The sequence below is a fragment of the Mastacembelus armatus genome, chromosome 19 (assembly GCF_900324485.2).
Source record: "Mastacembelus armatus chromosome 19, fMasArm1.2, whole genome shotgun sequence".
NCBI classification, from domain to species: domain Eukaryota; kingdom Metazoa; phylum Chordata; class Actinopteri; order Synbranchiformes; family Mastacembelidae; genus Mastacembelus; species Mastacembelus armatus.
This window is the reverse complement of record NC_046651.1, coordinates 18202846-18214395: the sequence shown is the minus strand read 5'-3', so window position 1 is coordinate 18214395 and position 11550 is coordinate 18202846. Positions and strand designations below refer to the sequence as shown.

Genomic DNA, 11550 nt, shown 5'->3' with positions numbered 1-11550 from the left:
ATGCAGAGGGAGGCTGCAGGCACTGCTGCATTTTAAGGTGAAAAAGTCCAAAAAGATTTCAGAAAATATGTTTCCAACTTTGCAACAACAGTTTGTGTTTGTCCTTTTCATGTTTTTGTGTCACACTGTCACAAACAAACTGGCTTTAGCAGCTCGGTCAGACGCCGTGAGCCAAAACCAACATCAGTGTAAATGGGAGCAAATCCCTGCAGCATTTTCAGCATCTAATGGAAAGTGTGAAACCAGAAGAGTGGAGGCTGTTACAGATATTCAACAGTCCCACAGGCCTCGTGTTTTTATGCCTGCACATGTTTGTCCATGTAGTGTTTGTATTTCTAAAAAAAATCTAATTGGACACATTTGACTTTGGGGGAAAACTAAAACCAGTGGAGAATGTTACATATGAAAAGAAGGTCAGTGTTGCTCTCAGCAGGACCAGGCTGTGAGATAAGATAAACAATGCTCCTTCTCTGTGGGGGAATCACCTCTAGGAAGCTCTAAACAAACATGTTGCTGCTGATAAGTGTGAGAGAGGAAATCACTGTTTTAACAGCCTCAGTCTCCTGTATCAGCGCAGAGTTTTACACCAAGACTGAAACGATATATTGACTCTGACTCGACTTTAAAACTCTGGACTCTTTTCTTTTTGCACTAACAGACTCTACGTCCACAGTGTGTCAGTTGGAAACTTCTACAACCCACAGTTTTCTGGTCCTGCTGCTGCAGCTCATCCAGCAGTAACAACAGCAACAACACTCATCGCGATAAAACAGCTACCTGTCCTCTAGATGGTCAGCTGTGTGTACCTGTACCCTCTGCAGTTTCATCTCGACACACCCAGAACACAAAACTGATGTTTGGGTGACCAGAAACAAGAGGGCTGATCATCTGGGTGGCACTGGGTGGTGTAGGTGTGAAGAAGGAAATGATGTGTTTTTGTTGACCTGGCTGAAGCCAATAATCTGTGTGTGTGTGTGTGTGTGTGTGTGTGTGTGTGTGTGTGTGTGTGTGTGAGCTCATGATTCAGTGCATACAAAAAGCAGAAGCACTGTTAGTGTTACTCAGTGCTAATGATTCTCGGTTTTCTTATCTCCCTATCCTTCATGACCCGGTGGGAAGTTTTAAAGCTCCTCACAAAGACAGTGAAATAATACACACAGTGATACCAGCAGAACCACAGCAGAGAAGTGATGGTACTTTGGAGCATCATCTCAGGAACCCAGTTTCTGTAACGCTTCTTGTTTGTGTTGTAAAAATATTACATATGCAATCAAAATAAAATGTTGATGAAACAATGCAATAATAATAATAATAATAATAAGATGCTAATAAATCTGTGAGCAGATAAAAACAAACCATCATGGATGATTTTTGCTCCTGGTGCAACAACTACTGGGAAATAAACTCAACATGTTCAGACTTTATTTAATGAAAATAGCAATTTACAAAATTCATATTCCAGCAGGTAGTTCAGAGACATGAATACTGGTGGTAGTCTGACCAGCCTGGGTACAGTCTAAACATTATATTGCATTTAGAGAATATTAGGACAATAATTTATTTCTTCTAGTGTTATCAAAGTTTCATAGTGTTTCCTGCTTAGGACTCACAACAATAGCTTCGACAATTGAGCTGTTTCCCTGTTGTGTTTCCTGTTTCAACATGACAATGCCCCTCGCACACGGACGGCTCCGTGAAGAAATGCTTTTCCCCCTGTGATGTGGAAGAACTGGGCTGGTCCGCACAGAAGCCTGACCTCTAACCCAACCAGCACAGATGAGGTGGAACTGACCAACGTCACTGTTACATATAACATGCACATGTATAAACAAAGCAGTAGTTTGACATGTTGTTAACTATATTTACTGGCTTCCTTGTTGAGAGTTGCTTGTGGTTTAACATTATAGTCATCGGAGTGGTATTGATCTTGTGATCAGATTTTTGTATGAACACATTTAGACTTCGAAATGCTTTCCTCATTTTATAACTTCATAAATTACTCATCTTTCAATTTTACCATCATACCGACTACAAATAAAGTAAGTTAAAAACAAAAACAAACACAGAGCAGTTTCTGGGTTCACTCTTGGATCTTACTTTTCCAGATTACCAGATAAACCAGCATGGGGATGAGGCTCACAGGGATCAGGGTGAGGGTGATCACCAACCCGTGAGGTGCATCCTCCAGTAGGAACTCCTTTTTAGTGCAGTTATGGAAATATTTGGAGTGGATGTAGAGGAAGAAGTCTTGGATGTCGGGATTTGGGTAATAGCAGTTGACCAAATGAGAAGCAGTCTCCAAGCATACTGTCAAATCATTGTATGGTCTGGAATAGATAAACAAACCAGGAGGTGATTATCCAGGAAGAAAGAATCATCTTCAGCAGATTGTCTCCTTTACTCGGTCCTGTAGCATTGTAAAATAAATACCTTTGTTGGTTTTTTCCCAACAACTTGTCGGGAGCCTTTTCTTGATGTTTTATAGACAACGTGATTAAATAATCAAATTAACTGATTGTGAAAAAAAGTCATTAGCTGCAACCCCTTAATGAGTCGCTCTAGAGTTTAGCGTTATAGGAATTTAAAATCTGGGATGTTTTAGCCACAAACAGGTTGAAACCAGAGCTCGGTTCAATGTTCATTTGTTTTTTTAAGAAGCTTCCTGAACAAAGAAAAGATTTTACACTGAAGCCTCATTTCATAAGAAGACTTTGTTTTTGTGAAACTAGATATCTCACTTTTGAAATGAAACTCTTCATTTGAACAGCATGGCACATCTCCCGGTGACCAAAACTGAGAGTGCTGCGGTTAAACTACGTCCTGTTTGAACATGAAATAACTGAGGCTGTGGAAGGGTGGGCCATAGGAAGACACCATCAGTCCTATTTAAACCTCAGGGTGCAGAAATCTCGCATTTATTAGAGATATATTGACCAACATTTGACAGATTATATCCTTATTTTCCATCTTTCCTCCCCTGCCATCTGTGACACTCCAGTCCAAAAAAATCTTTAAAAAGGTGCAGTCACTTCCTAAAACAGCTAAAAGTGAAACAGCCGAAACTGCAGATTTTACTGAAATATTACTAAATAGGAAGAATTGAGCATGTGTTGGTTCCAAGCCCTGAAATATATATTATTTTCATTATATATAGATTAGATATTATAGATTAGTTTAACAATTATTTGGTTGTCTTGTCTATAAAATAAGTAGAATATCCTTCCTTTTCCTTTCCTGTATTTCATATATGACAAAAGAAAATGATACGTTTGGAGAAGCTGCAGGTTTTTGGCGTTTTTGCCTGAAAAATGTCTTTTTCATCATTGGATTAATAAAATATCTGCTGATTAATGTTCTGTGCACTGAGCTACTTGTTTACACAGTTGATGGTGGTTGAACATGAACTTTCAGATGTTTTTTCAGTCTTAGCTTTAGGACTTTCTGTATCGGTTTGAAGTTGATCAATATTTTAGATGACGTGTAATTTCTGATCTGAAATAAGGTGAAAAAGGCAACTTCGTTTTTTCATTTTTATTAGTTTGATTAGTTTGTTATATTGTCTGTAAAAGCTCAGAAACCTATATAAAGATAAAGATCACAGCATAAAGAGAAAGTTATCAGCTAAGGCAGGAGATCATGCATTAGATGGGTTTGATAGATTTGAACAGGCTGCAGTTTACAGCCGGTGTTAACGTTTATATCTGAATATCCTGAATAAACAAAAAAACATCAGCACCAAAATGTCACGTTGTCACGAGGCTTATTAACTGAATGTTATGTGGGTTATTGAATTCCACAACAGTGGCAGCATGACACTTTCTGACCACATATTTTATTTGTGGTGAACCACTCCCCTGCTGACCTAAATCTGCAGTTTCTTGAGTTTATATTTTAACATAACTTTACAATGAACTCAGTTTTTGAAATCTGGATTTAAAAAGTGACTAAATGCATAATAGAATTAAAAGTATTAACGAATGAATCAAAACACCTAAATAAACAAAGTTGGCAAACCCCCATTTAATTCTAGAAACAGCCCGTGTACCTGATGATGTTTTCCAGGACACACCAATCTTCTGTGCTGATGTTCATTATTTTATGGTGAAAATTTTCACCACAGTAGACGTGACTCAAGTTTACCAGGTGGGCCGGCTTACAGTGTTGTCCCGAGAAAGCGGTTTCCTGGTCCTGAAATTCCTCTGGAAGAAAAAAAAAAAAGTTTTTTCCTACGTAAATGAACTTTCAGCCACACATTTATAAAAGCTCACATATCCAGGTTTTTATTGTTAATATATTTGATTCAAAGGATGTTTCTGTGTAAAATGACTGACATACTGTGTTTCAGATTCAGTGTTTGATTAGTTTTTCTTGACTTCAGACCGGACGTCTCAGCCTTCAGTGGACCTGCTGGCAGAAAACTGTTCCATCAAATTCTTCAGTGGATTATAAGGAAGACTCACTTTTTAAGACAAAACTATTGAAAAACATAATTCCATGTTCAGGTTTCTATGTTAGGATTTGCTGTTTTTGTCCATGATTGTAAATGAATATTTGGATTTTGGACCTTAAGTCAGAGAAACTGGGAACCAATAAAGACTATAAAGTCCAAAGCACTGACACTCCTGAGCTGAAGGGTTGACAATATTTAACCATTTGACAAATTAATCTGTTCATCAGCACTAACATAATACACAAATACTGTGTGTTGCAGTTGTTTCATCAGCGCTGGATTGTGTGGTTGTACCATGTTATCACACTATTGCATGTGTCAAATTTTGTTTCCCTTTGACGACGCCAGTGCCAGAGTGATAAAGAAACTAAACCAAACAGAAAGCAACAGAGAAAGACTCAGAATCAGATCTGCAGCGAAGTTGAACAATTCACATGTTTTACTATTTGGGAACCAGGTACAATATTGAACTTTTAGTTTTTAGAGCGTTGGCTGAAGAGAAGATGCAGTTTGAAGACTCACTTTGCTTCAGGGACATGGACATTTCTACAGTAAATAACATTTTTTGCACCAAGTGATTCATTATTTAAAGTAACAGTAACGTTGCATGTGAAGGTAAAATAATCTTGAGATTCAGGTCTAACACTAAGTGAGAAAAACCAGTCAATGTTTTGGTTCCTGTCAACTTTGCTCAATGTTGGTTTGTGATTCACCAACACCTGTGGACTCCTTATGATTAATGAACAACTTCAGCACATTTCAAAAGATTTAAAAGCAGCATTTTGTTTTTCTTCTGTTCAAACTAAAATGTTTTCTGCCTTTTCCCCCCATCAGTCCCACGCACAGTGAAAACAATGGACGCTCATGGAAACATGGAAGAAAAAAACAGGAAATACCAGGAGTAAAGCCTTATTAACACCCACATAGAATGAAGAGTTAATGTGTGTGTGTGTGTGTGTGTGAGGTTAGATACATACCTAGTATCAGAAAAGTGAAGAGCAGGTAGGCGATCATGGTGGACAGCGAGAAGGGGAGCAGCTCAAAGCCCCAGTCCAGTCTGTGAAGTGTCCCTTCTGAAGCTCATGGGCTGAGTGGGTGAAGAAACAAGCCCAGCCCTCTGTCTCTAATGTTCGTGCTCTGCTGATGATGAAACATTTCTGATAAACGGGCCCAGTGAAAGAAGAGCAGGAGGGATAATAATCTAATCATGAGATAATGTGTGAAGGTGGAGGATAGGCAGAGAGGAAATTATCGCTGCAACTAACCTGCAGATTATTTTCCTGATTAATCATTTAGTCTGGTGAAAACATTCTCCTGGGTCTCGTTCGATGCCGTCACCTTCATCAAATGGGAGATTTTCTGCAGCCAACGTGTAAAAGCCCAAAATGCTCAGGTCAGATTGACACAGATTGACCAGTTAAAAAGTGCAAATCCTCATATACTGAAGAAGCTGCAGACAGAAAAGACGCGGCTTAAAAAGAAAAATGACCTAAATGATAAATCAGTTGTCAAAAAGTAATTTATCTGTTGATATAAAGTAAATAAATAAATGCAGCACCACCTCTTTGTTTTCTTGGGCTGCTTGTACAAAGTTTGAAGACAAAAGACACTTTATCGAGAAAACATCCCACATCCAGTCACGATTTGTTCAGCTGGGTGAGCGTCTTGATATTAGATGATGCTGTTGAGTTAAGACTGCCTCATATAAAAAGACATCAAAAGTCCGTCCTTTCCCCTTCTGGCTCGGCTGCGACTAAGAACTCACTTTAGATGGAAATTCCCAGGACTGTATATTAAACAGTGGGTGCCCTTTTCCCACAGCCATTTAGTTAGTTTGCTGGTGATATGGTGTGTGTTTATAATGGTCAGTAAACCCCATGGAGTTACCAAAACCAACAATGAATGTGTGCTACTAAGAGGTATTGTGTGTGTGTGTGTCCAGAGCCTGATGTGGGTTTTTCCTCTGTCATTGTTCAGAAACTATAAAAACCCATCAGTGTTGACATGTTCATCACTGAGTGACATGTTCCTCCATCAGCATCAACACACACTGTAGTTCATTCTGATACACATACGCTGACCTGCTGACGCTAATATTAACCAGAGAGCAAATAGGAATTCATCCACCACTGAAAATAGTCCCCAATATATCCACGGTTTCATCCTCTTTGTTTGTTTTAGGGATTTTAAAGAACCTAATTATAGAAATTTGTGATGTGCTTTTAAAGATTGAAGAACCAATGAGCTGAGAGCCACAGGCAGAATAGGGAATTCAGAAAGTGTTGCGAAATGAACTAACTCATTGGTTTTGATCTTTTCATGAGATCTGTTGACTGCAAGGGCAATATAGAGAGTAATACAGCAGCAGCCACCATTTTGGTTCATCACGCATGTATTTCTGTAAAAACTAGTTTAATAGAAAGTCTAATTTATCAGTTTCAGATCATTCTTTCTGTACAGTGAGCAGCAAATAAGAGGAACTGCTGCTTCATCCTCACTCCCGTGCGTCTGCTGACGTTAACACATGATTCTGCAGTGATTAAAGACTCGTCTGTGTGTATATTACCATGTGTGTGTGATCAAAGACAGGTGACAAATGGGAAAAACTCCACTGTGTGTATATTACCATGTGTGTGTGTGTGTCATGTTTATCTGTCAGGATGACGATGCACATCCACAGGGTATGAGGGATCACTGCCCAGGCTTAAATGTGGAAATTATGTATAAATAGATTATGTACAAATATGGGAACATGAACTGTGTTCATCCCTCCAGTAGAGTTCAGAGACAATGCCAAGACTCACTGAAGCCCAACACCTCACTAAGACACTAAATGTTGATTTTTCCTTTCATTTCTCACCCATTTCCATCCTAGCTGGAAGGGGAGTGTCCTGCTGGTGCTGGAAATGTGGGTGAAGGGGTCGGCATGGCCCGGTTTCCTGCTCTTCCTCACATAGTTGCTGAAAACACCCTTGAGGGATTTCCTCCTTCACTGAGCTTAGACAGAGACGGGGATCAGGAAGCTGGTGCGACGTACGAGACAGACAGACCCTCTGAAAGACATAAACAGCGTGTCACAGAAAGCTCTGCACGTTGCAGTCGTGTTACATAAAAGTGCAAAAGTTTATGTGGAAAAAACACAAACGTGTGGGAAAAACATAAAGTTTACATTTTACAGGCGTGTGCGTTTGCCTCACATACACACAAAGTATAAAAAGCAACAACTTCCTGTGCTTTGTGCAGGATGTCAGAGCTTTTTCTTATGGCTTCTGTAAACATCTCGGCCTGTGGAGACCGGAAACCGTGTCCGGGCATTCAGGGCTTATTGCATGTTGAAAGACATTTAGGGACATTGTTGGAATTCAAAACAGCCAGTCATGGATGTGTAGCAGTTTTACCATATTATATCACACTTCAGAAGATATACAGGGGTAGATCATGGCAGACTGCATGTGCTATTGCAGTTTTTCTAAAATACTACTACTAAAACACAAAAGTGACCTGGTTTATTCAGGAAAAGTCACTAAATATTTCAGTTTTGCATTAATTTATAAGTGAGACACTGAATGTTTTTTGCTTGTCAGATCAGTAAATATTATTTATTTTGTGTTTTTAAAAACCAAAATCAGGACAGACACACGCTGATTTATTGATGAGCACCTTCAAATGTGTTGCACACGTGCAGCTGAATATAATAAGCTCATTTCCAGTTAAAGTCATATTGCTCCGCTGCTCCGAGGGAGAGAGAACCAAATGACAGAGATTATGTGATGACGGCTCAGGGTGATGTTTGAAATTGAGTCTTGATTTTCTCTCACGCTTCTTTTACCATGTTTTCTTTTTTTTGTTTTGTCTTTTCTATTGTTTGTTCGACCTATTTACTACATTTTTACTGGACGTACTGTACGTTACGTGAGAACTAACAACATGATTTAAGGCATTCCTGGTATTGGTCAATCCAGCTTAGCGAGGAAAAGGGAGCGCCGGGTTTGATGCAATGGACGTCCCTGCTAACGCAAACACGGGAGAATTGTTATCATGTGAGAATGCGATCGAGATTGAAAGACAATTAATCATAGAGCTCCAGTCCAGCTTAACACATCACACATCCAATTCCCCACCACAGACCAGACCACTGCAAATGTACGTGACACACCGGACCAGAATCCTCCCTTAGACTCCCAGACTGTAAGCCACTGAAACTACAGTCAAAATGAAAATACACTCAAACATAAACTATTAGTAATAAATAGTATATAATCACAACACATATCCATAATAGTGTTAATTCCAAATAGACTGACTGAAAAGTGTCAGAAGTGTCAAAAGTGTTTATTCATTTTTTTTTATTTATCAAGCCAGATTAGCATCAGATTTTTCACCAGTGTGTTGTTTATGAAATGTGTTAAACTACTTTTGTTAAATGGGGGAAAAATTAAAATTGAGGTTAAAAGAGGAAGTTGTAGCGTTAACACCGAAGCCTGCTGTACCACCGACACCAAAATAATACGGGTCTCTCCCAATGACTGCGCCAGTTTTTAAAAATTTTAATAGACATAGTTCCCCAACATACTTCTCTAAACTCAGCTGCCTTAGTCACTGAAGCAGCAGCCCAAAAATAAAGAGTGTTGCAACACATCGCCACATTTTTCAGCTGTAAAATTTAACATAAAGTGATAAATATCTCTAGCACATAACACTATTTGTTCTGTCAGATCTCAGTTGTTCTAGTGCTGAGGTTTAGGTTCCAGGTGTTACACAGAGCAGCTGCTTTTCAGTACTGCACATCGTTCAGTTCACAACAATACTGCCACCCATTACATTTGAAACATGAGTTTTTCTCAAATTTCTCCAAACCCAGAGCTGCTGTCCCCAGTTTTCACACCTTCAGTCTGTCTCGTTTCAGAATTACGCAGTCAAGGATTAGGAAGCGCAAATGTGATGCTTTCTAATAAAAAAGTACAGTTTTCTTGTTCTGTGTTGTGACATTTAAGGCTAATGAAAAAATAAATAATAATAATAACTAGGATTAATTTGCTACGGCAGCTCTGAACATTAGGTTGTTTTTACTTCTGTGATATATGTAAGACATAGTATTCTAATGAAATGACTTCATTTTTACCTTTTTGAAAACATCTATGACTCTTATACATACAGTATACATATATACAGTACACATATATAGCATCTGTCAAACACTCACAGATTTCCTTCCTCCCCAAAATAATTAGTCTATTAGCAATTAATCAGCAAATCAATTAGTGTAAGTTGCATTTCATGCAGAAAACAATGTAGTGCTTTACATAATTATATATAAAAATTACATAAAATAACTAATGCCTTAAGAATTTAGTGAATCGCTTTAATGCTTCATAAATGACTCATTTAAAATGTTGATTGGTGTTTTAGCTGTGAGGTATTAATTATTTAAATTATATAAATTATTACTGTAGGCATACATACAATGCATCGTTAAAATTGTCTTTAAACAAAGGTTTAAATTAAATATTATTATTTAACAGTATTATTTGAATGGCAGTTATAGAAGGTCATTGTACAGCATTAAGGTGTTTTTAAAAATATGAAGGTAAATATGCAAATACCTTTTTTAAAAAAATAAATAGTTGGTTAATTTGCCCAAACAAAAGAGTTCAAAGTAATAATAAAAGCTTGAAGTGAATCATTAAGAAAAAAACAAAAACAAACAGTAGTCATCATGCCAAGGAGCCAATTCTCCCTAAATGTTAGCAAGTTGAATAGTGGGTCACTAGTTTCACATCAGTTTGCAATAACCACATATATAAACAAGTAAAAGGGGTAGAAATTACAGGTTAAGAAAACCACAATGTGGATTAAGGACTGTTACATCTCAACTCATCTACCAACATGCCAAACAGTTCCCATCAGCAACAACGATTCATAGCAACCCTTTGCACACTTTTCTCATGGTGTGGTGCCAACATTTCAAGAAAACATTGCGGTTTCATGTGCTTCATCGTTAGTGGCTCTGCAGTGATCAGACTGCATGGTTGCAGTGTGAACTGGTGCACTGGGGTTAATCAGGCACTTGGGCAAATTAAAGCCACAGACATGTTTACAGTCAGAAAAATGTCATATCTCTTTAATCCACTGTTACAAGATCGATCAATTAAATTCACATTATTTTAAGGTGAAATTATCAATAATATGAACTGTATGATTCCTTTTTATACTATTCCCTGCAACACTAATAAGCTGACTTAATTGGTTCATAGGGGTGTCCCACAAGGATCTCTTTTTGGCCCCGTGCTATTTGACCTGTATCATAAACATATTTTCTAAGATTGAAATGTTTGCTTTTATGCAGATTATCCTCTTTTTTATTATTTTTTTGTTATTTGATGTTTGTTTTATTAGGGGTATCACCCAGTGTCAATCAATTTTTCCAACTAATCTAATAGGAACATGGATTATTTTATTATTACAGCAAAATGAAGCGAGAAACACTTCTTATACTTTACAGATTTCTTATACTTTTTGGGCAGTTTGTCTTAAAACCAAGACAGTTGGAGAAATTGCTTCGGACACTGAGAAATTCTGATGGGCATTTACTGACATTTTATAAACCAAGCAGCAGCAGATTCATGTTATTTGGTGTCAGAGCTTTATCAAACTTAACTAACTTTTGAAACAATAAGGCACCAAAAGGCTGTTTTGGTCACGCATGCTCCATCCATTGCTCCAGTTTGACCTTGTACATTTAACTTGGGGATTTTTAACCTCGTGTGACTCCACTGCCTCACAAATGTCACATAGCCTTAAACTAAGTCATGGAAAGGTTGTGAACTGGATATGCAACCAGTCAGCAGTCACACCCAAGTGTGTGTGCACTTTGACCTACAGCTGCAGTGATAATAGATAAACATCTGTCACAACATATAAAGATGCATTTTTGTGATCTTGCAAAAAAAACAACAAAAAAAAACAAAACCACAGACCCACAAAGTATCAGCGATGTGATAGTGCTGGAAATGCATCAACAAAGTTTCATAATTCACATCGTGGGTGATGAAAACAACCAACAAAGGGGGTATGACAAGGTCATCAACACAGTTTCATTG

General features: G+C 38.0%; 1 protein-coding gene across 2 annotated transcripts; it reads right to left on the bottom strand.

The window, feature by feature from the left end:
* Positions 1 to 1400: 1400 nt before the first annotated feature.
* LOC113136012 (receptor activity-modifying protein 3) lies at positions 1401 to 7462 on the bottom strand. Of its 2 annotated transcripts, XM_026316445.1 has the most exons (6): positions 7311 to 7462; positions 5716 to 5809; positions 5428 to 5587; positions 4336 to 4404; positions 4046 to 4199; positions 1401 to 2327 (listed from the first exon to the last, which is right to left on the bottom strand). In XM_026316445.1, exons 3-6 carry the CDS (start codon positions 5462 to 5464, stop codon positions 2081 to 2083), a joined length of 507 nt encoding a protein of 168 aa, XP_026172230.1. In that variant the 5' UTR covers positions 5465 to 5587; positions 5716 to 5809; positions 7311 to 7462; the 3' UTR covers positions 1401 to 2080. The 2 variants fall into 2 exon arrangements, with proteins under 2 accessions (XP_026172230.1, XP_026172229.1); XM_026316444.1 differs by lacking the exon at positions 7311 to 7462 and having other exon boundaries at positions 4336 to 4407; positions 5716 to 5906.
* Between the last annotated feature and the right edge of the window lie 4088 nt (positions 7463 to 11550).

Coding starts and splice junctions, on each gene's coding strand:
- LOC113136012 (XM_026316444.1), bottom strand. CDS start 5,464: ATGATCGCCTACCTGCTCTTCACTTTTCTGATACTAG. Junction 4,408..5,427: donor CTTCACTTTTCTGATACTAG/GTATGTATCTAA, acceptor GTTTTCTGCCAG/CAGGTCCACTGAAGGCTGAG. Junction 4,200..4,335: donor AACACTGAATCTGAAACACA/GTATGTCAGTCA, acceptor TTTTTCTTCCAG/AGGAATTTCAGGACCAGGAA.